The sequence below is a fragment of the Chaetodon auriga genome, chromosome 17 (genome assembly GCF_051107435.1).
Source record: "Chaetodon auriga isolate fChaAug3 chromosome 17, fChaAug3.hap1, whole genome shotgun sequence".
Lineage (NCBI taxonomy): Eukaryota > Metazoa > Chordata > Actinopteri > Chaetodontiformes > Chaetodontidae > Chaetodon > Chaetodon auriga.
Window position 1 is genome coordinate 17,614,740 of NC_135090.1, and position 26,468 is coordinate 17,641,207.

The following is a 26,468-nucleotide window of genomic DNA, read 5'->3' on the forward strand; positions in this document are numbered from 1 at the left end:
TGGTCATCGGGAAACATGTCGGCATCTGAGGCAACGACAAAGGTAGCAAACCCACTGCACTACAAAAATGCATGTTAACGAAATTTACATGCGTTTCACCACTTCTTAACGCATTAGCCTGCTTAGCAAAACCATGTCACTAAAGCTGAAGTCTGCCACAATGCAAAATGGCGTTATTTGTCGGGTGAAGAGCTCTTTGTTGTAAGCTTTTCTGCACTGCTAGCCACGTTAGCCTGTGTAACAGTTTTGTGTGAACAAAATAGCTCCAGTGTTAATGTTTTGATTATTTTCTCGATTTATTGGTTGTTTTCAACACTGTTTAGCTATCGACTTGCGTTGCTCGTATGACGCTATGAGATTTTTGTATTATTTTCTGAGTTTAGACCGGTTTTCAAAGCAAAAACAGAAACTGTCCGTTTTGCAGACTGTGAAAATAATAAGCTAATCTCAATGACAAGGGAAGACTTCAGACAGTCAGTGTGTTAAATCTACACCGCTTTTAGTTTACGGACAATTGTTGGCCGATGCGTCTTGCTTTGGTTTGTGTAAAAGGCTTGAATGGGTTGACTGACTGATGGCGGCACTTGACGTAGCATCAGAGAAGATCAGCCATTGGTTGAACGGTTTATTATGGGTGCTGAAGGCGGAAATTATTCACGTAAACACACTTAACATAGAATTTTGGCAGTTAAAACCACATGCTTGTTACACCTACTTTTACGGACACAAAGATATTTAGTGCCATGTTTGTGGTGACTGGATATAATATCATTCAAAGTTAGATGATTCGAGTTAGCTCATTTCATGTGATGAAACCCTGCGTGGTTAATTATATCTTCAAATGTTGTCAGTCATGGTGATTTACGCTGGAAAAACAAATGACAAATTTGTTCAGTTGTATGTGGCAGTCACATATAATGACACCCAAAACTAAAAACTGATCCACTAACTGTTGTTGTGTGTTGTTTCTCTGCCAGGAGCCGCCTGAAAGAAATGACTCAGAAACACCAGCAGAGTCATCAGCTGGACCAAGTCAAGTAAAGGAAGGTATGTTAACGCAGCTGATGCATTAGGGTATTTTTTAGGTTACAAATAAACAGAATTCCTCTGTGATTTTGTCAGTACTACTTGTACAAACTCATGGAGAACTCTAAACTTCCAGATAATGCAGCCTCCACATCAGCTGCTGTTGCCAAGAAGACAGAGCCCATCGGTGGAATGCCTCTGATGTTGTCGCCTCAGCAGCCAGGGAAGGACACTTCCAGAGCTGGAGAGGACGGAGACAAGCGGTCGCCTGCCTCTTCCCCAAACAAGCTTCCTGCAGGTAGGACTGATGTCAAATCTCAAATACTTTAGATCATTTTCCAAGCAATTCACATTAACTGCTCATACCTCCCTCTTACAGGACATGCAGCAAAGTCCCTTCCATCTATGTCCTCCTCTTCGTTGTCCTCCGCTCCTTCTACGTCTTCAACGTTGTCCCCTGGTCGAGCAAAGATGAGTGTTTCTGGGCCTGGTAGCAGTAAATCCGTCCTGGCACCTGCTCCTTTGTCCTCCTCCTCTTCCTCCTCCTCTGCCGCAGCTTCCTCGTCTCCTTCTGTCTCTCCTGCCCCGCCCAAGATCCACCGGGCCCGCAAAACCATGAACAGGCCTCCACCAGCGCAGGTGAGCCTATTTCGTCTACAGCAAGTAGTCAGTGTTTCCGTTTGGCACGATTAAAATCAAATGTGTAACGATTCAGTCTTTTGTTTCAACCTTATCCTGACAGTTTGAGCAACTGGCTGACTGTTTTTGTTTCACAGGTGAGCCACGTTGAGGCACCTGTTGCACCTGTGACACCTTCAGGATCCTCTGCCTGCCTTTCATCAGACTCTGAAACTGGTTAGTGGCTGTATAATACTCACTCAAGCTAATGTTTGTGTAAAATAATCAGATTGCTATGAATGAAAATAAGTTACAGTGTCTTGTTTAAGTTAAAACTCAGTGTGTTGTGACTCATGTTGCACTGTCATGTTTCCAACAGTTGCAAAAAGGAGAAAGTTGGGTCATTTATCAAACAGCACATCTGCGAAGTCTGAGAACGCTACAGACAGTGCTCAAACTGTGGTAAGATGATGTTTTTGCACGCAAATATATGACGCTTTACTAACCTAATGAGGTCCCATTTGTTAATGTCTGCTGCCACCGTCTTTTCTGATTTCTTTCAAAACAAAGGAAGAAACGTTATTCCATAAAAAGGTGGAGTCTGTTACCAAGACTGTGCCAGAGAAAAACAACAACAGCATGGGGAAGTCAGAGGGGGGAAAAATTCAGAGTTCCAGTCCGTCCATGCGAGATTCAGAAAAGGTGCGAGGCAGGGACTTGCTCAGCGTCCATTAAGTGACCACTCACTGTCAACAACGCACATATTATTCAGCATAATACAATAACATGTTCTGCAAGCTGTTTTTGTGTTGTGAAACTTGTTTTCCTTTTGTCTCTGTTCTAGTTTGAAGATGGTGGGGCAGAAGCAAGGCAGCGCACTAAAGACATAGAGGGGTCAGTGAACATGTCAGAGCATGTGAGTGATTCTATCTATCTTACTATCTACATAATTACTTTATCTTGATAATAGCTACACTAATCTCTAACTTCGTTTTCTAAAACACTTACTAGCCTGTTAGCCTGTTAATGCTAGTCCGCAACTGTTGTATCATCCTGTACTTGCTTCAAAATGCAGGCTGTGTAATAGATGATTGACAGTTCTTCCAGTTTCCCAAACTGTTCTTAAAAATTGGTACATTTCTTAGTAACTCCCCACCAAAACCAGTTTCTGAATGAACATGAGACAAAATGAGCTACGCAGTGGCAGAATCATGCTTGGGTTTTCATCTGGAATGCCATAACTAGTTTAGGTAATTGGCAAGTCACCATCAGTCTGCATAGTTTTTAGTTTGTGCATCATGGATCTGCTGAGGAACAGCAGGCCCAATAATATCACACAAGTTGACACACACAGGTTTAAATGGCTATCTAGGGAAGTTTCCTGGTTGAACTTTATGAAAAGATATTCAGAGATTTCAAAATACCAATCTGCAGTGTCCAAATTCTGATGAAGAAGTGGAAAATTAGAGATTCTATTAATACCAAGACACAGCCATGTAGACGAGCAAAGATTTCAGCCACAACCACCAGGAAAATAGGTTGATTCAACAAAAAACCCACAAGAAACATGAGCTGAAATACTTCTCTGTGGCTGTTTCAAGATGCACAATAAGGAGGTACTTGAACCAAAATGGGCTGCACGGTCGAGTTGCCATAAAAAAAACATTACTGTGCCAACATCACAACACAGCCTTCTGTCAGTGTGCCAAACAGCACCTAGAGAAGCCTCAAAAGAAAGGTGCACAGCCTGCACAGATGGCATGTGTTTATATTCAGAGAGCATTTCTTCTTGCAGGGTTCAGAGTCTGAAACACAGAGAGCCGCCCAGAGTAGAAATGGGAGCGAGGAGTCTTCATGGCCGCAGTCAGACCAGGACAAAGAGAGAAACGCAGCTGATGTGGTGGAGACCGTCGGGGGTGAGTGAGATCACCTGGTGGTTTTCTAAAACGAGTCTCAGTTGACAACACTGAATCATGTCAGATGTAGTTAGAATTTTTTGATCAACAGAAATGTGAGTGAAAATCACCAGCATCTCATCAATGAGTGACAAACGTGCTTTGTATCTAAGCATTTATGCCTCAACTGAACTGCATGATTTTCTGGCATGTGTGTCTCATGGCCGGTGCTTATAGTGTGTCATTTGTCCTCAGCAGGAAGACCTGCTGATTACACAGAGGTTCCCTTGGGTGCTCTAGACATCGCTGCTGCTGATAGTCTGACACTTTCTCCACATCATGGTAGGTTCACTGTATGTCACTGTCATCTGGACCCTTGATTCGAGTAAAGATAACCCCCCTAAAAAAGCCCTTTCACTAGTAAAAACACACATTCAGGGTTGCTGCCCAGCAATAGAAAAGCCTTTAGTTTGTCTCCTCAAACTAAGCTCATAAACAATCGAATTTCCCCCACAGAAGGAAGCGATGCAGGAGACACAGAGCGGCTGGAGGAGCTCCCTCTGTGCAGCTGCAGGATGGAGGCTCCTCGAGTCGACAGCACCAGCCACCGCGTCAGCAGACAGTGTATGGCCACTGAGAGCATCAACGGAGAGGTTTGTGTCGACTCGCTGTAGACGTGGCCGTTTGAAATAACTACCATCACGTGCAGTACTGAAGGGTAGATACAGGTCTTTGAAATGGTGACATTTTAACTTATATTAATAAATAAAAAAATCAACTATGTATATGTACATTCCATACAAAACGAGTATCAAAAATAATGTTGCTCATGTTGCACGTGGTCAGGTATGGATAATTATGTACAGTGCTTTGTACAGTTGCAGGTCTAGTGCGTGTGTGTGTCTGTGATGGTGCACAAAGCTCACAGATAACCTTCCTTTAAACCACATCTCTCCCTCTTGTCTCCCCTGCTCTGTCTTCAGCTGAGGGCTTGTACCAATCGGACTGTGAAAGGGGAGACCATGCGGCCGTCCAGTCGAGTGCCCCTCATGGTGCTCTGTGACGTCCATCGCTCACACATGGTCAAACACCACTGCTGTCCCGGGTGTGGATACTTCTGCATAGCGGTGAGCATTTATATTACTTTCTTCTCCTCCTTGTTATCCTACTTTCATCCTCTTTCTTCTCCTCAATAAATTAGCCCCTCTTCCTGCTTTAAATCCTTTTTCCCTCTCCTCCTCGATATCCTACTGTCTTCTCCTCCTTCTCCTTGTTGATATCCTACCATCTTCTCCTCTTTCAGGGCACGTTTCTTGAGTGCTGCCCAGACCAGCGCATCGCTCACCGTTTCCACCGGGGCTGTGTGACGGTGCTGGGCGGCGGACGCAGCAGAGCAAACGACGGCGGCATGCTTTTCTGTCCCCACTGCGGTGAAGATGCTTCCGAGGCCCAGGAGGTCACCATCCCCTCCTTCAGCTCGGCCACAGCCTCCGCGACCACCGTCGTCACCATGTCAGCCTCCTCCACCACCACCCCGTCTCTGCCGCCGTCTGCCCCCACGGCGCCCTCCCTCACGGCCTCAACAGGAGGGATGAAGGACGGGAAGATGCCCGAAAGACCTGTCAGGTAAGATTAGATGGCGTGTGGGAGAATTATCGGTTCCATGTAACTGATATGAAATTTTCTCCTACCTGTGCTCTTCTTCATTCTTCTTCCAGCGCACGTATACGGAGTCACGGCTTGGTGACAGTCGCGGTGGAGCAGCAGCAGCAGCCCCAGCAGCCTGTAGCCTCTGCAGCAACTGTGTCCACCGTCCCCCCAGCAGAGGAGGGAGTAGACAGCGTGGGACCCTCCCTCTGTATGCCAAATGGGAAACCAATTAGCCCCAGTGCACTACCACCTGGGCCCAGCAGGGCGGCGCTGCAGAAGGCCATTCTGACACAGGACACTGAGAGGTTGGAGTTCAGATTTAGATTTTACTATTTTCAGTCACATTAGGTTAAAGGAGTAGGTGGAGTAAACATAAAAATAGGGGCATGAGAGTCTTCTCTAAGTTGTGTTATTCTGGATCTGCCATGTAATGTTTAAAAACAGTTCAAAATCTCATTTTGTTTCCTTAAAGTATATGCAGAGATTAAGCTGTAGAGGACAATAACTTATTAATAAAATCCTGGTGAAATGCCAATTCGAGTGTCTTGAATCTGTAGAAATCTGCGGTTGGAGCAGTCTGTTGCAAACTATCAGCCACAGCAGAATTGCATGTTGCACTGAACTTCTCAGAGAGACAAAATAGTTCGAGTTATGTTTGCTTTAGCTCTTCTTTAGCTCTTCTTCTTCTGCAGTTTCACAGCTTTCAGCAGACAAGAGGACATCAAATATGTTTAGATCAAATTGTTTTTGTTTTCCAGGAAGAAGAAACTGAGGTTCCACCCTCGGCAGCTTTATCCTGCTGCCAAGCAAGGAGAGGTGCAGAGAGTTCTGCTCATGTTGAGTGAGTGGCAGAAATGCTATGGACTTTCATTTATGACAGAGACTCTGTTTACAGCTGGCTTTAACGTGCGTCCTGAGTGATCGATCACATGTGGACAGCGCTAAGTACAAGCATTAACAACTTCGATCTCATCCAATCTAATCCAATGAGATCATTGTAAATGTGCCCAGATTTTTGTATTTTAACTCTGTGTGTCTGTTTGTACCACAGTGGAGGGCATAGATCCAACGTACCAGCCTGACTCTCAGAACAGGCGCTCTGCTCTACATGCTGCAGCTCAGAGAGGTCTGCTGGAAGTCTGCTACATGCTTGTACAGGTGAGAAACTCGGGCGCCGACCACACGTTTAAACGGATGATTTAAAAGCTGTTATTGCAGGTTCATTTTTAAAATAATGTGAGCAAACATGGATAAAAAGTACGCAGCAGAACAAACAATTGATCGAAAACCTTGCATTGCTTTGCAAGTGTAGCTTAAAACATCGTTTTGTATTTACTTTGACAGGCTGGTGCTCAAGTTGATGCCAAGGACAAAGACCTGAGGACCCCTCTGTTGGAAGCGATCATCAACAACCACGTCGAGGTGGCTCGCTACCTGATCCAGAACGGTGCCTGTGTCTATCACACTGTGAGCGTCTGCTGCTGCCTAAAATATCAACAGAACATGAACCTCCAGCGGTTTGGTTGAAATGGATTTCAGTCTTTGTTTCTGTTCTTGTTGTTCAGGAGGAGGACGGATATACTGGCCTCCATCACGCAGCTAAGCTGGGAAACCAGGAAATTGTGAGCATGCTTCTGGAAACAGGCCAGGTTGATGTAAACGCACAGGTAAAGGACGAGCCAGATGTCAGTATTACAAAAACCCTTTTTTCTCTTAATGTCAGTTTATTTCCATTAATTCCTTAATCTCCTTTTTGCATTGTCCTGACAAGACAGGGTTTTGTTGTTAAAGTGAACGGCCAGCGGAGCCCAATGCTGATTCTTCCTGTCGTTTCGTTTCAGGACAGCGGCGGCTGGACGCCGGTCATCTGGGCTGCAGAGCACAAACACGTAGACGTGATAAAAGCGCTGCTGAACAGAGGAGCAGATGTCACCATTAATGATAAAGTAAGTTTCTACCGGCCAGCACTGGAGTTTGTAGAATGTGTTGCATGAAAAATGTGTTGTGTGAAAAATGTGTAGATGTTTTTGCAGAGAAATGTTTCAGGTCATTACTTTAAACAGTCCGTCTCTCCCTTCAGGAGCTGAATGTGTGTCTCCACTGGGCGGCGTATGCTGGGAATGTGGACATAGCAGAGCTGGTGTTGAACTCTGGCTGCTCCCTCGCCTCAGTTAACATGCACGGAGACACGCCGCTCCACATCGCCGCCAGAGAGGGCTACTTGGAATGTGTTACGTGAGTCAACCACAAGCTGTAGCCTCATCTAATGCGTGAGTCACATGTGTCCTTTTTGACTTGAAGCCATAGCACCCATCCTCAAAAAATGTGGATTTTTTCCTCTGCAGGCTGTTCCTGTCCAGAGGTGCAGACATTGACATTATGAACAGGGAAGGAGACACGCCTCTCACCCTCGCTCGGGCCGACACTCCGGTGTGGGTGGCTCTCCAGATCAACAGGAAGCTGAGAAGAGGAATAACCAATCGCATGCTTCGGACTGAGAGAATCATCTGCAGGTAGGTGTTGTGTGATTTTAAATGGAGCCTTGTCTTCAAATAACCAGATGTTTTTTTTTTTCTGATGTTTGACTCCATGTTTTCTGCTCTCTGCTCCAGTGACATTGCACAGGGCTATGAGAACGTGCCGATCCCATGTGTGAATGCAGTGGATGACGAGGGCTGCCCCTCAGACTACAAATATGTTTCAGAAAACTGTGAAACTTCAGCAATGAACATAGACCGCAACATTACACACTTACAGGTAAAATATTGTTTTTCTTTTTTGTTTTTCTGTTTATACAATTATCTGCAATGAACCATGCATATCATGCCTTTAACTATCTTTGCTTCAGCACTGTAGCTGTACTGACGACTGCTCATCTAGTAACTGCCTCTGTGGACAGCTCAGTATCCGCTGCTGGTATGACAAGGTAAATAGAAACATTTTACAGCCACATCATCAGGGTAATCTGCTCAGGAAAGCTGCAGGATTTCACTGAAGGAAAGGGTGTTTTTGGAATGATTTCACTACATTACAGAGGCTTGGATTCTTTAACTCACCAGAGTGTATATTTAGTACCCATGGGATCAGTAAACATCATATAATCTGCAATTATTAGGAGTCATTTTAATGAGGTTTGGCTTGAAGGCCAATGAGATCCATGAAGTCTTTGATTCAAGGATTCGTTTAGTTGCAAGAGAAATTAAAGGAGTGAAACTCATCAACTTGTTCTGTAATTTTTCCAGGACCAGCGGCTGCTCCAGGAGTTTAACAAAATTGAACCTCCACTTATATTTGAATGCAACATGGCGTGTTCCTGTTACCGAACATGCAAGAACAGGGTAGTACAGGCAGGCATCAAGTAAGACCTTTACTTAGTACTGAGTATAACTCGTCTAACGTAATAATGCTCAACCACATATGATGATTAAATTTTTAAATCAAACCCTTATAATTTCCTCTTTTTTCCACTCAGAGTTCGTCTCCAGCTCTACAGGACAGAGAAGATGGGCTGGGGAGTTCGAGCTCTGCAGGATATTCCTCAGGGAAGCTTCATCTGCGAGTAAGAGCGGCCTGTCTGCCGGGCGCACAGCAGGTTGCTTTCACATGAAAAGTCAGAGGTCAGAAATGAAGCCTCTCTCCTCTGTCCACACAGATATGTCGGGGAGCTGATCTCTGACGCAGAGGCAGATGTTCGAGAAGACGATTCTTACCTGTTTGACCTGGACAACAAGGTGAGCCTTCACAAAATGTGTCTTCTCTTTTTAAAAACAGGTGACTGTCCTAAACCCAAGTATTGGACAAACTAACATTTTGACCTGAAGATGGCGCTAGAGGAAAAGTTGAGAACAGAAAACCTGTCAAAATAAATGAGTGATTACTAATGAATTATACAAATGTGAACTTGTGTGCGTTTTTACTCTTGTGTTTCCTCTAAAGGACGGTGAGGTGTACTGTATCGACGCCCGGTACTATGGCAACATCAGCCGCTTCATCAACCACCTGTGTGACCCAAACCTCATCCCAGTACGTGTGTTCATGCTGCATCAGGACCTGAGATTCCCTCGCATCGCCTTCTTCAGCTCCAGAGACATCCTCAGCGGACAAGAGCTGGGGTGAGGCGTTTACAACCGCCTGCTGAGAGCGCATTTCTTTTCCTTCTTTACATCTTCTCATCTGTCTTTCTGTCATTTCTTACTCACTTCCATGTTCTCCCTCTTTTCTTTTCCCTAAATTAGTATAATAATTAGCATTGAATCACCTTTTTTGGGGGGAGTTTTCTCAGTTCTCACTGAGCATGTAAGGGTTTTATTTACATATCTGCCTGAAGCTTCATCCATGAAGAAGTACACAAATACTTGACTGGCCTTGTCTGTGTCGTTAGGTTCGACTATGGAGACCGCTTTTGGGACATTAAAAGCAAGTATTTCACCTGTCAGTGTGGATCAGAGAAATGCAAGCACTCGGCCGAGGCCATCGCCTTGGAGCAGAGCAGACTGGCTCGACTGGAGGCTTGTCCAGAATCGGGAGCTGACTGCGGGATGACCATGCTGGGAAACTCTTAAAACACTTCACCCGTGGGGCCTTTGGATTAACCTCATCCATTTCACATAAGCACATTGGCAATCGTGAGGGGTTGACCGTGTTAAAAAATCTGTTGGATGCATGTTTTTTTTTTTCTACTTGAAATGTCTTTTTTCTTTCAAAACTCGCCACCTTAAAGTTTATCATTTCCCCTATGATAGAGGACATGGGCCTTAAAATATTTCTAAACTGTGTGGGTATTTTAATATGAAAACAGGAGGTTTTTTTCCATTCTGCACATACAGTGTTTACTGTATATCACAATGTCCTTTTGCCTTGACATATGAAGTTTGTGCATTAGGGGTTTGCTGTCATGTATCTATCATACATAATGTATTTTCTGTTGTGCCAACAAATGCAATGCATTTTTACACAGTACAGTAATGGGTCAACCATTAGCCCATACTGGACCCAAAAAGGACCTGAGGGATAGCGATGTTTTTGGATGATTGTGTTAGCTTTATTTCCTTTATTTTTGTACGTATTGTTTTCTTTATCATATTTAGTGTAATAAATTAGATTATGTGTTATTCTTTGGGCTTTTGTATTAAGTGTGTCAATCTTCTCTTTTTGAATCTGTTGACTGGTTTACAACATGATGTGATAGATGTTCAGCACACGTGAACAGTCACACAGTCACAAAGACATATGACATATTTCGTGCCATATGGAGTGACCTCTTCATGCGTGTGAGTGTGTGTACAGTATCTAGATAAGCAAGTTTTTAGACGACTTGTGGATTCAAGGCAGCTCTCATCCAGACTGTTGCCTCTTGGTGTCATTGTTTCATCAGCATTTAAAGGCTCACAATGCAAAGTTAGAGAGATGGAGCAAGACGCTACACCGGGCACAAACAGATGAAATGAAAGGAAGATGTCCCACTCTGTCAATAATTTCCTGTCCATGATTCATACAGTTTACAGGGGATAAAAGTTTTTTTTTTTCATGAACAGTTGAACTATAAAGGGTTCTAATGATTAACCCAACCAGAAATCTGAAGTCACTAAACTGCTTTTTTATAACTTATCCACATGCTCCAAACATTAGTCATCAAAGAAGGAGCCACTGTCAGGAAGGAGGAAGCAGAAATGCTGTGAAATAATGAAAAACATACCACTTTGCACATTGTGATTGTCCTGGATAGCTATTTGTGGTAACTTTAAGCTCATCTAACTAAAAGTATGCATGCAAGTGCAGGATAAACTAACATACAAGGAGTGCTAAAACTACATTTTAACAGATCTTTTACTAAAGTAAAAGCAGTAATACTACAGTGTTAAACTAGTCTGTTATAAGTAAAAGCCCTGCATTCAAAATCTTACTCAAGAATTAGCATCAAAATGTACTTACAGCACCAAAAGTACGAATGCAGAACAGCCCATTTCAAAATCAGAAATATTATATCACTGAATTACACTCATTGATGCATTAATGTGTAATTAATTATTCGGCATATATTGGATAGAGGCCTACTCTAGTAAAGTACAAGTACCTCAAATTTGTAGCAGTACAATACTTGAGTAATTTAAAAAAAAAAAAAAAAAAAAAGTTTCTGTAATCACGGTACGAGTGATTCCTCTCGCCCATAAACAATCTTTGATGAAACGCGCAGGTGCGCATCCCTCAGCAGGTGCGCTCGTGTCGTCACTGCCTAGTAACAACCGCCAGGAAGAAAAAGATTTCTGAACTTAGTTACGGAGCTCGGTCAGACACGACAGAGCTCCTTTAAAACGCGATTTTAGCCCTTTGTTTGTACAGTTTTAAGGTCATTTCAAGTAAAAGAAGTTGTGTTTTAGAAGTTAAGGACGAAAAAGTGGAGGTAAAGGCGGAAAATGGGGAGAAAACAAGAGACAAACCCGGACTCCGAGTATGGTGAGTTGACATCGCCCGTTACCTGAAAGGGTCCACTGTTAAAATCTAGTTAGCTTAACAGCTAATTATCTGTAAGCTAGCTAATAATGCTAACCAGGCAGCTACGTTACTTTTGTCAGTTCTTAACGTCATATTTAATTGTCGTGTCTCGTACTGAGTCACTCCCAAATTTTCGGTTGCAGGAAAAGTTTGTAATATTGATTTTAGCAAATTATTTTCAGGATTAATTTATTCTTTTGATAAGGATAGCTCAGCGTTAGTTGATGCAGTCGATTTGACGGTAGGTCATATTAAAATTCATAAGTAGTCATCATCCTGTTTACATTGATGGTGTTTACGTCAGATTCATTTGTTTTTCTTTCATATTTAAATGCAGTAATAGTGGGTACCACTATCGTTGTCTCAGTCCAAATGATGACTCGTTTACTGATGTGTTTGTAAGTGAACAGCTACCTGTGTGCCAACACTGAAACCAATAAACCTGGTTGAATGGATAATAAACTACTTGTGTTTTGGCTGAACCAAAACACTCCACACACTTGACCTAAATGACAGAAATGCTGGTAGTAAAACAGGGGACTTTGATTTTGGTACAAATGAATCTCAGAATATAAAAATAAGCATTTAAAATAATATTATATCGCCCTAACGTGGGGATTGGGAAACGCAAGATCAGTCTGAGTCGGTCTCCACATGATTAAAGGAAGAAAAGCAATGTCAGAGAAAACTTCTTCGTCATTTGGCAATTTTGATGTATTTGTACTTCACTTGAGTATTTCCATTCTCATCTCTGGTACATTTCAGAGTGTATATTGTGTTTTTTAGTCCACATTTGTCTTCCCACATGACAGTGACAGCGACAGAAGATGTAAAGGTTGATTTGTTGCTCAGGGCTAACTATTATTTTTGATTACCTGTTCATCTGTGAATTATCTTCATGATAGATCGATTTAATATTTAGTCCATAAAATATCAGAAAATGTTGTTATTGTTGTATTTGCTCCATGTTTTGCAAACAACAGACACAGAAGAGAAAGCTTAAATAGAGAAATTTGGCCAAGATTGCTGCAGTCGACGCCGAAACATTTCGGACCTGCTGGCGACTGTTTGGTTTTTAGCCTCGTGTCATGTGCTCAGCAGATGTCCGTCTCCTGCATCCCTGTTTACTCTTTGTGGGATTGATGTATCGACAGAGTCGCAAGTGTATTGACAGTCTGGGAGGTTTCGCAAGGCTACGATAAACAAACCCTCCCTGGAGGTAAATATCCAGTTGGATTTCACTTCTCCTCAAATAACTTATGAAAACATGAGAGAATAAGATGAAGACAAAGGAGGCGACCACAAGTGACGAAGTTGACAGTTTACTAACCATAGCATACCCGTAACGACTGAACCTCTGTGCCCTAAAAAGCCTTTGCATGCTTTTAAACTCATCACCATGTTTTCTAATTGGGAATCTTCTTCCTAATAGTCACTGTTTGTATCAGCCTTCGTGAGGAAGTAGAAATCCTTTTCAGTGTTGAATGTTACAAGGCTTCCTAGTTCACACTGCCTCTTGTTGCACAATGAGGTTTGCTCATTTTGTTGTACAATATGTTTGGGTTTCTTCTTGTTTGGAGCAGTTGCATATTTCAAAAGCAACATTTCTTCCTGTTCAGAATGTGTAGACACTCAGCGTTGGGAAATATGTGAGTTGGTTGAGGTTGTTGCTGCAAATCATTGACCAGATAATTTGTTAAAAGCTACTTGAGGCAAAGTGTCGGTTTGATTTGGAATCACATGCTAGTTAATATAGTTAATGTACACAGTGAGGGAACCGCTGAATGGACTCATTTTGAAAAGCATGTTTGTCTATTATTGAAAGAAAACATGTTTGAAATGATCAGCTGTCTGATGGAAAGTGGATTCATGTTGTTTAAACTGGTGGATATTTTGGAGCGATTGTGAATCTATAATGAAAATAGTTGTTAGTTGCACACCTACTCTCCATTTTCTCATTTATTTACAAGAAATCCTATCTGCTGCTGTCACGACACGTGTAACCATAAGGGCATTCAAGAGTCAGCCACACTTTTAAATACAGCCTCCCCTTCACCTCATAATTCACACTTCTCTGTAAGCATATCTCTTGTCCTCTGGGATAGTCCTGTGTATACTGCAGATTACCAATTAACCTCTTTTTGCAGTAAAATATAGAGATGGGTGAGGTTTGTACACTAAAGCACGCAATCACAGTCTGAATACTTGTAATATCCCTTCAGTCAACCCATTTCCTTGATGAACATCCTCATTTGTGGCCCATGTTCACGTTTTAATTTGCTCTTTTGCGACACTCCTCTTCAGCTAAGGTCAAGGGATGAACCCGCACACCTGTCGTTTTCCCGGATTTTGCAAATCCAAGCTATAAAAAAGTTTTGTGCTAGCCTGTCTGGGGTTCAAGGTTTAAAGGTTTAAAGCTTTCCTCCAGCTTTTTACAAGAGCATAAAAACAGAAGAGTCCCTTTTATATGTACCACACAGAGCCACAGCCACAGAGCCATTTTCCATGTTGCCATTTACTCTAAACACACAGCAGTGTCGCAGCAGAGCTGAAATCTGACACTCGCAGCATCACGACAGGCCGATGAACAGGTTCCTTTGTTGAGGAAATTTGATATCACTGCTTGAGTCTTTTTTCTCAGTAAACCACAAATGAGGGTTTATGGAACAGCTGATGAGTACAAAGGCATTGACGTGGATACTGATGTGTGGTCTGTTCAATCCACGTTCCTCTGTGTGGCCGTCCAGTGATATTCACACACGTGTTGTTTACATCTGTATCAGATATTACTGTATCTTCAGAGTTTGTTTTGAGAACCCTTCTCAGCCAAGAAGAGATTCAGATTTTATCTGTGTTGCTGCGTCTAGTAGTTGATTTGAAGGATTATTATGTAGCACTGCACTGGATTTTCCGGGTCTCTCTGAATGTGTGTGTCAATTCTTTTTGGTATTTTGTTTACTAGACTCAATCTTGCAGCAGAATGAATAGCTACTAACGACGTGCTCACAGTGTTGACAATGTCTACGCTCTCATTCAAATCAGTCAGCGGAGATAACTTTGCTCTGGCTGCTATGACTGTGGTGAGCAGCCTGGCTAAATGACCTTTCCTGGGGACCAAACAAATCAACACAGCATGTTGATAACCACAGGAACGCCTGCACCTTTTTCATCACCTGAAGATCCATTAGGCCGTTCAGGCTCTTCATCACAACCTGTTACCACTGCTGGTTTTCAAATGACCAGGCGTTGGAGCACAAAAATGCAGATTTGCTGTTACTTGTGCTGTTTTCAACCTGACACCTACCAGCAGGTGTCTGCATGTCCTTCTTATGATCAAATAGTCCGAGCAGTCTGGTGTGTTTTTCCTGCCTGACAGGATAATGCAGTGGAGGCTCATAGATCTGACTCTCATAGGAATGTTTTCAGTTGGGATCTCCTCAGACAAGTTTAATTTCAACCTTTGAGATGATGAAACATGTGTGACTCCCTCCCCGAGTCACGCGGCTCTCAATTCAAATTGCATTCAAATAATCATGAGCCGTTTGTGTCGATGCTGTGCCTCAGCTTTCTCATTGCTCTGTTACTGCACATGAAGTAACTAACATAAACTAATACGAAGGATGTTTGGTTAGTATGGACAGCCGCTTGTCTTGTGAGATCAACAACGCCTACTGGATTTCATTGTTTGTTCTTGCTGACATTTTGTCTCGCTGCTCCAGGAAACAATGAGACATTTCTTTCCTGTAACAGTTATACAGTCACCTCTGTTATAGTGTTACAGCACCTGTGGACAACTAACCCATAAAAATAGAAGCTTCCTCCTCTCGTCTCTGGACATTTTTCCTCATTCACTGGCACCATCATTCATTAACTTTTAGAAATGGGCACATTCATTTCTCAGAAACAACACCGTCCTGCTTTATTAGGCACACAATATAAATCTTAAAATAGATAAATGACACTTTATCCTTTTTCCAACCCTGAAACTCAAGTTGAAAGTGATCGCTGGTCAAAATGAACAAACTTAGCCGTTTCCCTGAATAGTCTTTGTTTTTTATGTGCATATTTCTGCACGTGCAGCACACACACATTTAATCAGCGGCACATTTCCTTGAGGTGGAATTGAGGGTGCCATTACACAAGTGAGTGATAAGCTAATGTGTCCTTGATAACATGTTAAGGAAATGAAACGAGGAAGTGTGCTGTTTAATGTTCCATGGCAATGGAAGAGATCAATTTCCCATTGAAATGAACTGATTTCCCATTTCACTGTTTTCCCAGGAGAACCTGCTCAGTTTGATCCAACGTTCAACGGGCCCATAAAGAAGAGGTGAATCTGTCTATTGTCTGCTTGTATTGTCTGCTGGCTTTTTCCCACCATTAATCTCCAAATCCTCAGTCTAGCTGGAGGGTTTCTGATTTGTACTGTGTGGGTGTTTTCAAAGCTGACATTTTGTTTGCTGAGTTTCTGTGGACTGTTGGAATCACATTTGTCTCCCCCAAGGCGAATGCAAAGCTCAGCACGCTCACTTTAAACTGTTGCCGTCTCTCTTTTCTTCATCAGAGGGTGCACTGATATCATCTGCTGTGTCCTGTTTATGGTCGTCATCCTCGGCTACTTAGCAGTTGGGATTTTAGGTGAGAAAAACCAAACGCCAACACGGGCCTTTGTCCTTTCTGTTTGCTCCACTGAATACCTGTGTAATTCATTTCTTCTTTCACTTTTTTCACTCTTGCTGTCTGCTGCCAATCTTAAATACAGGGAAATACAGTTGGTGGCTTATTTCCTGAGAGTTGAATGAGAAGATATGCACCACTCTCATATCTTTCCATTGAATGTGAGGGTAGTAGTTGGTTAGCTTAGCTTAGCTTAGCTTAGCTTAGCACAAAAACTGGGAACAGGGGAAAACAGCTAGCCTGGCTCTGTCCAGTGGTAACAAAATCCATCGAGTAACACCTCTAAAGCTCACTAATGAACACATTCTGTCTTTTTTTGTCAATATGAACAAACATTGTGGTGTAAAAATAACAATTTGGGGTTTATTTGTGGATTATTCCTTGGCTCCAGAGCAGTGACTTCCTGCAATCTCTGCAGATTGCCAAGCAACTTCACGCAAGGAAAAAACACTTTCTTTTTTCTTTTTCTTTTTTTTTTAACAGATTAAACAAATGACATATGACATGTTAATCAGTGAGCTTTAGAGGCGCTGGTAGGTGGACTTTGTTACCTTTGTTTCCCCCTATTCTGCTCCTGTTTTTTTTTTGTTGGGATAAGCTCAGCTGCAGGAGGGGTCAATCTCTTCTCAATGTCAGCAAAAAAACCAGTATGCTCCACAAAATGTCAAACTATTCCTTTAAAGGGTAATTTAGGTATTTTGAAGTGGGGTTGAATTAGGTACTTATCCATAGTCAGTGATTACTGACAGTAAGTGACGGTCAGCACGTCCTCAGTTTACGGCCCCAAGGCAGATTGCATCCTCCGTGTCCTCGTGAGGACTATAAATCTTGCATTAACCTAAGTTTAGACATAAAGGGTTGGCAGATCATCAGAACAACACCACGGCAGCAGAAGGGTTTTCATTGTCTTGTTATGATCCTGAAGTGACTCCATGACAAAGATGTCAGTTTCAAAATGAGGTTGTTGCATTAAAACCTCAGAAAATGGCTGTTTGTGGGTTTCTTTTACCTCACACTATGGCTTCCTTTGGGTGCTCATGAGAGTCACGACTCAAAGTCCTTCAATTTGATTCAGTTTGTACTGTGTTCACTCCTTTTGGAGTAAGTCTCTGCTATACAATTATACCCTGCAGTCATACAGTACACTTAATGGAGGAGCAAAGAGTTATTATTTCTTAAAGTTTACATTTGTCTTTAGGTTTTTTCTCTCCTCCCTTTCCCAGAGTTCATATATTGTAATTCTTAACCCCTATACTTCGATTCATCAAGAAAAGTTACATTTTATATGTTGGATATTGTTATTATTATGTATACAATATGTACAGCTGGTTTCCATGTGAGCGTCCTGCCAGATTGCCGTGTTATCAAACTCATTCCAACACTCTGGGTCAGTTCTCTTATCTAGAGTCAACAGAGACTCCTGATAGGCAATGCATTCACCTCATGTGTGTCACCGACTGAGTGCGTCCCAAATAATCAGCTACTTACCTCATTGGAGGCACTCTGGTTGGCTGAGGTGGATAAGTGGAGAAATCTCCGGCCTGTGTTGATACATAAAAGGTTACGTTTACTCTCCATTAACCAAATCTTCTACTTGTAAATACAGTGCATATGAGAAACAGTGGTAATAGTCAGAGTAGTTCAGGAATTGAACACCTCTAGCTTGTCTGTATGATCTATTAGTAGTACAATACATAACATTTTATATCACATCAGTGTGAAATCAACAGTAAGTGTATTCACACCAAACTCACGGGAGAAAGAGAGAAGTTCATTCTGTCAGACAGACTGGGCCCTCTTGTGGTTGGACTGAAATAATCCTTTAATGCACCACATTCTGTGACCTGAGCAGCATTATTGGTAATGTGTAGATAAAGGATAATGGAGCCTGACTCACTTTCTATTATGTTTTATGTCACTGACTTTTCCTCTTATCTTTGTTATGTTGTGTGTTTGTTTTTTTTTCTACCAGCTTGGCTCTATGGAGACCCTAGACATGTGCTTTATCCAAAAAACTCAACTGGATGGTTCTGTGGCATTGGACCAAATAAGTAAATCAGTCTCTCCCACTCAGTTGCCTTTTTGTATTATGCGTTAGATGCTCTAATTGTGCATTTGACTGATAACGTTCTGTCTCTTCCCGCTCTCAGAGGCCGACCCAATGTGCTTTACTATGACGTTCTCAAATGTGCCTCATCTGTTAATGTTATGGCATCTGCTCTTAATGGCTTACAGTGTCCAACCACACAGGTAGAGATTTTATGCCTGTTTTTGTTGTTTCATATGACACTGGTCCATTTACTGTACTCACCCATTCTCCAAGAAATAATCGTCTTTTCCCACTACCTGTAGGTGTGCGTGGAAAGCTGTCCCGATGATTTCTGGGCGGTGAACATAATTGATCCTAGAAATAGAAATCCATCAGATGTTTTCAATCAAAGCCTCTGTGTGCCATCCATAGACCTGGAAGCAACTAAGCTGGTCAGTCTCATTTTGTCAGCATGTTTAAACTCCCTGCACGTTCCCAACCTGACACTTTGACCCCTTCCTGTGTAACTTATTATTTAACCACATGATAATTTGACTTTTCAGAGTGTTAAAGAAATTGTAGACAAGGAGCTGTGTCCTTTCTTCTACGTACCCACAACCTCCGGTGAGTGGAGCTGCACACTTTATTGTATTTGTTTTCATTTTGGTCTGACGATACATGTGAGAGATCTAATAAATTACGATTCAATCCATTTCAAGCTGATTTGATTATTTTCTCTTTCGTTAGTGCTGGGGAGGTGTTTGCCTGATGTCACAGCACTGGCCAAAATCCCTGATTATTTTTCCAGTATTCCAGGATTACCCTCATCAGTCAACGAAACAGCCAGCATAATCAAGAACGGCACTGAGTAAGATCCAGAGAATTCCTGACCTCTAAAATCACAGATAACTGCACTAACTAAGACACACTTACAGTTTAATAACCCTGTTTCTGTCTCCTCCTCATCACCAGCACAGGGTCGGTGGTTTCGTGAGTTTTTGTGTTAGCGCTTTAGTGTAGCAGCTGGTTGTAGTCGCTCTCGTTGTTACACACAGCGGCCTTAGATGTCATGTGAAACGCTGTCTTGGGACGTGCAGAGTCAGAGCATTAATGTGTCGTAGTTTTCTGACTAAATGCAGAATCCCTCCGTCTCTCTCTGTGTGTGCTGAGTGCCTGGGGTTATCTCTGTCTTTTTAGTCTGTCTTGCTTTATTTGCACCTCATCAGAGCTGTAGTAGTATGGTGATCATCTAGTGAGAGTGGTATCCTACTCAACTTTTCCTCGCTTTACGTAGACGTATTGAAGGTTTTACCTTTGTTTGTTTGTTCTCTAAACAGTTTTTCTTTGTTTCTTCACTCTATTTGTTTGCCTAACTGTCAGCGTTTCACTTTATTTTCTTGAAAGGAGAACTAACACAGCTCGTCCTCACGTTTGTCTTCTTCAGGGACATTGTGAATGGCTTCAATGCCAGAGAGATCGGCGTCCGAATCTTTGAGGATTTCGCGTCGGCATGGCCATGGATCCTCATGTGAGTTGGCCTTGCAGAACCACAGCACACACTCACACACTGCCACCTGTTGGCAGACATGCAGTACAGCTAGAAATTACTCAGGAGAGAAAGTTGAGAATCGAGTCCCACCTCAGTTGTTTTGAATATGCAGAAGAGAGCTACAGAACATCCTGGCTGTATCAAATGAACACAGAACAGTAAAGCAGTCTAGTCTAAGGTCATCTGTATGACAACATATTTCTATATAACAGGTCACTTTGCTCAGTTACTTTTATATGTCTCATGTGTCTCACAGTGAAATATTGATATTGAATTTTTCTCTTGTGTGTTTTCTTCATGACTGTTTCATCCCCCTCCTGCCCACCTCCCTCCCCTCTCAGTGGTCTGTTAATAGCCATGGTGGTCAGTATGCTGTTCCTGCTGCTGTTGAGATTCACTGCTCCAGTCATGGTGTGGGTGCTCATCATCGGAGTCCTCGGTGCTGGGGCATACGGTAAACACTCCTCCCCATTCCCAACCCTGCACAACATGGAAACAAGAGGGGTCCACCTGCATAGAGAGTGGCCTGTGTATAAAGCTACTGCCAAAGAGATAAATACATGTTAAAGAAAATGACAACAAAGTCGAACTCATCTTTTCACAGGTGGAGCTCAGAAGTTTTAGTTTTATATATATTGACTCTGAACACAATCAAAGTCAATGAGGACAGTTTATTTGTTACGGCAAGATTATATGTTCCTATGTTTCTTTCTCAGGGATTTGGCACTGCTACTGGGAGTATGATAACCACAGGCAAGCCTCTGCTACCATATCTGACATTGGTTTCACCACCAACTTCAGTGCTTACCTGCAAGTCCAAGAGACCTGGCTGGCCTTCTGTGAGTCCGATTTAAATGCTCTTCACTTTATTTGACTTACACTATTTCACCCTCATCAGATATTTCTCACAGCGTGGAGACATGTTTTTATCTTTAAACCTTGGCTGGCCTTGGTGGCTGATTAGCATTTTGCAGCGATAGTGCGCGAGCAAAAGCTAATTAGGTCAGACGAGGTCAGACTGTGTCAGACAGCTTTTACACAGGCAAATATAAACCATTGTTGCTATACTCAGTGGTCACGTGTCACGTTTAACACCAGTTGATCCGTGATGTTGTAAAACGATTCTGATAATACATGACCCACATTTAAGGGTGATGGCTCGCTGCAGCTGTTTGTTTATTTCTCTTTTTGGGTTCACATTTTTAAGTTATGCTTAGGTAGCATTTGTTTTCTCCCTCTTTTAAAAAAATACTTTTAAACTTTTACAAGTTGTATCATAAACACAGAGGAGAAAGAGACAGAATAGTTCATTTCCACAGTATTAACTAAAAACTTTATTAGTATAGTTATGGGTGTATGGAGGAGTGTGTTTGTGTTTATGGAAGAGTCCATGTGCAGGTGTTTAGTGATCCGGGTGTGTGTGGTGAGGCGTGTGTGTGTATGATGTGTAATAGTTGCATAAAAGCCTTCTTTTCACACGTCTCCTCCTCTCCTCCCTCCTCAGTAATAATCATATCTGTGGCGGAGGCCATCATCCTCCTGACCATCATCTTCCTGCGGACCAGAATCCTCATAGCCATCGCCATCATCCAGGAGTCCAGCAAGTGAGTCGTCAATGTAAAACATTGTTCACGGAGTCCCTTACTTCTATTAAACTTTAATGATGTAAAGATGTTCTGGATCTTAAACAGAATTTATTTAAAGGTTAGTTTGATTTTAGGGCATTTTTCTGAAATCAGATCTGAGTGTAATCAGTGAACCTTGATGCTGGTTTGTATCTCACTGTGAAGAGGCCACCTGGCCCTGGCTCAGCCTCATGCTGTGTGTGTTCATATTCCACAGGGCCATCAGTCACATGATGTCCTCTCTGCTGTACCCTCTGGTCACCTTTGTTCTCCTGGTGGTGTGTGTTGCTTACTGGGGTACCACTGCTTTGTATCCTTTCATTTTATGTATAGCTGCATGCAGGCCGTTAATAACACCGTGCATCACATGCAGGTAATGTTAAAATGTTTCTGAGGTGACTCCACAATCACTTCTGCAGTCCAGAGTGTCGCTTCTTCTCTTAAACTGGTGTGTGTAGATATTTGGCCACTTCAGGAGACCCAATCTACAGAGTGGTGGCTCTCAACTCCACGCAGAGCGACTGTAAGAGCATCAATGGCTCTGTGGACTGTGACCCTCAGGTAAAAACTGACTTAAAACTCTGACTCGAACAAAAGGTGCTTATTTTGAATTCGACACTTGTACACTGAAACCTTCTCACATGTTTAAGCACGTTAGCCAGTAGAAGGAATTTGGCTGTCAGATCACGAGGACACAACTGTGATGTAGTAATAGAAAAATGTTTCCCTTGTAAAACTCAATGATCCATCCAGAGAAGGGAAATACAACATTTCCAATCACAATCACAATGTCTGACATGTCGAGTAGGATAAAAAGTCATTGTTCATACTGTTCATCCATTCATCCACTCATTCGTCCGTCCGCCTCCTCCTCTCAGAACTTCAACTCATCATCTTACCAAAGCTGCCCCTCGGCCAGCTGCATCTTCATCAAATACAATGACGAGGGTCTCTTCCAGAGGAACCTCTTCAACCTGCAGATCTACAACGTTGTGGCTTTTCTCTGGTGCGTCAACTTCGTCATCGCCTTGGGTCAGTGTACGCTGGCGGGGGCCTTTGCCTCCTACTACTGGGCCTTCACCAAACCAGAGGACATCCCCATGTTCCCCCTGTCTGCGAGCTTCATACGCTCACTCAGGTTGGTTAATGAGCTGCTGTCACATCGGTTAAACTTCTGCAACAAAAGTGTCCAAAACACCTAACATCTGCAATCCCTCAGGATGCCATTTCTGGATTTCTGTTCAGTAATTCGAGTGAGAATTTACAAAATGTCCCACTTTTTTACCTAGAAGTTAAAAGTAGTTTGGATAATTTGAACATCACAGGACAGACTGACCAGCTGCAGTTCCCCCCTGGCCCCTAGAGGGCGCAGTGGACCTACAAATAACAGTTTGGGGAAGCAGACCTCAGCTGTTAAATAACGAGAACTTGTAGCTGAAGTTGCTTCACCTGCCAAATTGAGAGTGATTGACATCTTTCATTTGACTTGTAAAATGATGCAAGTTTTTGATTCAAATGATGTTAAATAGTTTTACATACACATATCAACAGTGAGACATGATCATTTCAGGTACCATGTGGGCTCCTTGGCCTTCGGAGCTTTGATCCTGACCCTGGTGCAGCTCGTGAGGATCATTCTGGAGTACATCGATCACAAAACAAAAGGTAAAGCTGATGTAGCTTCAATTCACCGTCTGCGTTACCCTAAAATGATTTATTTTAAATCAGCTGGTTTTATTTTTTGTGCTTGAGTGTAAATGGAACATCCGAAGCCTTAATTTGTGATGATACTGGGCCAAAGTGCACTTTATTCAGTGCTGACTCAGTTTGGAGTTACGTGTTTTTTGTTTGTTTTTGGAGGCGTGCCACTCTTTGCACGTCTCATTGGGTCATTGAATACTGACGATGTGCAGGTTGCGTCCGTGTGGAAACACGTCTTCAGAGGTTAGAGGTGAATGGCATCACATAAATGACAAACTGAATGTGTTCTGGCTTCTCATCCCCAGCGGCGCAGAATCCATGCGCTCGTTTCTTATTGTGCTGCTTGAAGTGCTGCTTCTGGTGTCTGGAGAAATTCATCAAGTTCCTCAACAGGAACGCCTACATCATGGTGAGCACAACATATTATTGTACAGTTATTGGTCCCTCCTATCTGAAGCATTACTCTTATTGTTGTAGTAATAATTAATATTAGTGTAGCTCTCATGTTAAATCATACAAAGTACCACCAAAAGGGGAAAAAACATACTTTACTATAAATTAAATAAAACTTTTAAATCCTCCAGAGCATCACACTTCAATTTTACCATCAGTTTACACAGAGTCACCTTCACTAAACTGAGGTCTAATATAATGCTTTGGGTATTATTTGCATTATGACCATTTTATTTTCCTAAAACAAGTTTTTTTTTTGTTTTCTTGACAGATTGCCATTTACGGGAAAAACTTCTGCGTCTCAGCCAAAAATGCTTTCTTGCTGCTCATGAGAAACGTAGTAAGGTTTGTGCTGAAGTCATGTTTCAGTCCTGACAGCGCCTGCTGGCGACATGCTGTCTGAGCGGTGCATAATGTTGAACATATTTACATGTGTTTGAGAGACTCAGTGAACGGTGTCATGTTTCTCTGAAGAGTGGTGGTGCTCGATAAAGTGACAGACCTGCTGCTGTTCTTTGGGAAGCTCCTGGTGGTCGGAGGAGTAGGTAAGGATGACATCAGCGTGTTAGGAAAGTGTGTCAAAGCCATGTTGAAGGTTTCAGGAGTGGTTGACTGTACATTTACTGTAAATATATGTGATGGGCTTAAGTGATAGAAAATGGAGATACGGAGCAACATTAGCTTTCATTTGGAGTTCTTTTCCTGGCTACGTGGTGATTATAGGTCCAATATTCAGTCTCCTTTCAGCTCTGTTTCTGGGGAAATGCATGGCTCTTTAGCTGCTAAATGCTCCACTGTGTTCACCAGCTTGTCATTAACCCTTTGGTTCCAGGCAGGTTGTGTACAGTGGGATTTTTTGGCTGAAAACACGATTGATGAGAGCAGTGAAGAGACAGAACAAAGACACTAAAATGCTCTGTGGAGCTGAGAGCTGCAGAGTCAGGTGATAACTCCACGTAGCAGGGATTTACACAGTCATGGAACGCTGGAACTCAGCAGTGAAACAGACTTCTGAAAACCCCTGAAAGAAGTATTGTAGCCAAGTTCTCAGAGATTTCTGTACTTTTACGAGTTAATAATGTCATTAATAGAAATACTTAAGTAGCTTACAGCTGAGAGAGCATCGGTAATTTGGAAGCTTTTCTTGGATTAGGCTAAATAAAAGCAAACATTATTTCAGCTTACTTTTATCCAACACTGAATTCTCTCTTTTTTTAAATACACTTTATTGACATTAAACTCATTAATCATGTCCATACTGGGCTCTTATCCCCAACTCATCATGCTTTAACCGGTCTTTGTGCAACAATGAGAACTCTAAAAACCGAAAATATTCAGAATTGTCACAAAGTAGAACAAGAGACACTAAAGAAGAAAACAAATAAGGATGTAATCTCACCCTGCAGCCTGATAAACATTGACATTAATGCATCAGAAAAGAGACGCTGACATCTGAATCTTTTTCCAGGCATATTGTCCTTCTTTTTCTTCTCTGGTCGAATACTGCTGCCGGGCACCACCTTCCGCTCTGAAACCCTCAACTACTACTGGATGCCAATCATTGTGAGTCACATATCATCCTTCTCTGCATTGATAGTCGCCATTCAGATACATCAGCCTGACCGAAGGTTATTCTGAATCTTTGCAGACTGTGGTGTTTGGCAGCTACCTCATCGCTCATGGATTCTTCAGTGTGTACAACATGTGTGTCGACACACTCTTCCTCTGCTTCTGTGAGTACATGTTTACACTCAGTAAAGTAACAGTCGCTGTGTGGACTGATAACTACACCTTTCCCCATATGATCAAAATGCACCTGTTAGCATGGAGACAACATGCACATACTCTACGCTACAACATTTTAACATGCCAGTTTGGAGCTAAACCCTGGCTTGTTTTGCATTGAATGATGCTACAGTACACACAGAAACATCACTTTGAACAGTGTGTCTTTCACCGTCACAGTGGAGGACTTGGAGCGTAATGACGGATCTCAACAGAAGCCGTACTTTATGTCCAAAAACCTCATGAAGATCCTCAACAAATCCAACAAAGCACCAAAAAGAGGGAGAGGGAAGGACTGAAGATCATTTTGCCTCCGAGTTCGTGAACCCACACAAACACAGAGTCACGGATTTTCAGGGAATCTTTATTTGCAGCTTTTTCTAAAGAAAAAGTTTACCAAAACAAATTTGCTGATTTTGCACTTTTAAATATTTTTTTATTTTGTATATGTGCATATGTAGTGTTAATGACGGTACACATGGAAGGACTGAGCATGTGAGTGCAGGTAATGTGAAACCTGCATCCTACATTTCTGTTTTGGGAGTTTTAGACGAATTTAGCATTTAAATGTCTTTTAGTGCCAGTCAAGGTTTGTTTTTTCTGTTTTACTGAGAGTCTTTTGTTGAGGACTCCATGTGATTTTTCTTCAAATGGAACAAAAAAACTGCAGCAATTGCAAAAAGAATTTAAAAAACATATTTTTAGATATTATTTGTATAGAAAAGTTTGTTTTATAACAAAACATTTTACGACATTGTTGATTATATTGAAAAGAATGAAATAAAGTTATAAATGTGAGTCTACACGACACAGCGTTAGTCTGCGTTTGGATGCCATGAATCCTTTTCAGCTTCTCATCTTTGTGTATCGTCTCCAGTACCTGTGAGCAGCCATGTTGGTTAATATGATGGTTTTCTATTGGTCGCACTGCACACCTGAGCTGGAGCCCAGTCAAATGTAGATAATGA

At 42.2% G+C, this 26,468-nt stretch overlaps 2 protein-coding genes across 4 annotated transcripts; both read left to right on the forward strand.

The window, feature by feature from the left end:
- Window position 1: 1 nt before the first annotated feature.
- Window positions 2-10,308, forward strand: ehmt2 (euchromatic histone-lysine N-methyltransferase 2). 3 transcript variants are annotated; one of them, XM_076753904.1, is made up of 28 exons: window positions 2-42; window positions 978-1,047; window positions 1,163-1,324; window positions 1,406-1,665; window positions 1,803-1,881; window positions 2,024-2,106; window positions 2,215-2,346; window positions 2,489-2,560; window positions 3,440-3,560; window positions 3,798-3,881; window positions 4,056-4,192; window positions 4,523-4,666; window positions 4,843-5,165; window positions 5,258-5,494; window positions 5,948-6,030; window positions 6,241-6,347; window positions 6,534-6,656; window positions 6,755-6,856; window positions 7,031-7,135; window positions 7,270-7,424; window positions 7,535-7,702; window positions 7,802-7,946; window positions 8,038-8,115; window positions 8,432-8,547; window positions 8,662-8,748; window positions 8,842-8,920; window positions 9,126-9,301; window positions 9,571-10,308. In XM_076753904.1, exons 1-28 carry the CDS (start codon window positions 16-18, stop codon window positions 9,749-9,751), a joined length of 3,636 nt encoding a protein of 1,211 aa, XP_076610019.1. In that variant the 5' UTR covers window positions 2-15; the 3' UTR covers window positions 9,752-10,308. The 3 variants fall into 3 exon arrangements, with proteins under 3 accessions (XP_076610019.1, XP_076610018.1, XP_076610020.1); XM_076753903.1 differs by having other exon boundaries at window positions 5-42; window positions 3,795-3,881; XM_076753905.1 differs by lacking the exon at window positions 2,215-2,346 and having other exon boundaries at window positions 14-42; window positions 3,795-3,881.
- Window positions 10,309-11,531: 1,223 nt separating this feature from the next.
- On the forward strand, window positions 11,532-26,306 carry slc44a4 (solute carrier family 44 member 4). Its single transcript, XM_076754373.1, has 22 exons — window positions 11,532-11,642; window positions 15,963-16,011; window positions 16,246-16,319; window positions 18,331-18,409; window positions 18,509-18,608; window positions 18,711-18,839; window positions 18,951-19,011; window positions 19,135-19,255; window positions 19,832-19,915; window positions 20,278-20,390; window positions 20,653-20,775; window positions 21,441-21,540; window positions 21,779-21,871; window positions 22,020-22,122; window positions 22,440-22,699; window positions 23,132-23,226; window positions 23,568-23,671; window positions 23,987-24,060; window positions 24,190-24,260; window positions 25,184-25,278; window positions 25,364-25,448; window positions 25,681-26,306. Exons 1-22 carry the CDS (start codon window positions 11,603-11,605, stop codon window positions 25,797-25,799), a joined length of 2,172 nt encoding a protein of 723 aa, XP_076610488.1. The 5' UTR covers window positions 11,532-11,602; the 3' UTR covers window positions 25,800-26,306.
- The last annotated feature ends 162 nt before the right edge of the window (window positions 26,307-26,468 follow it).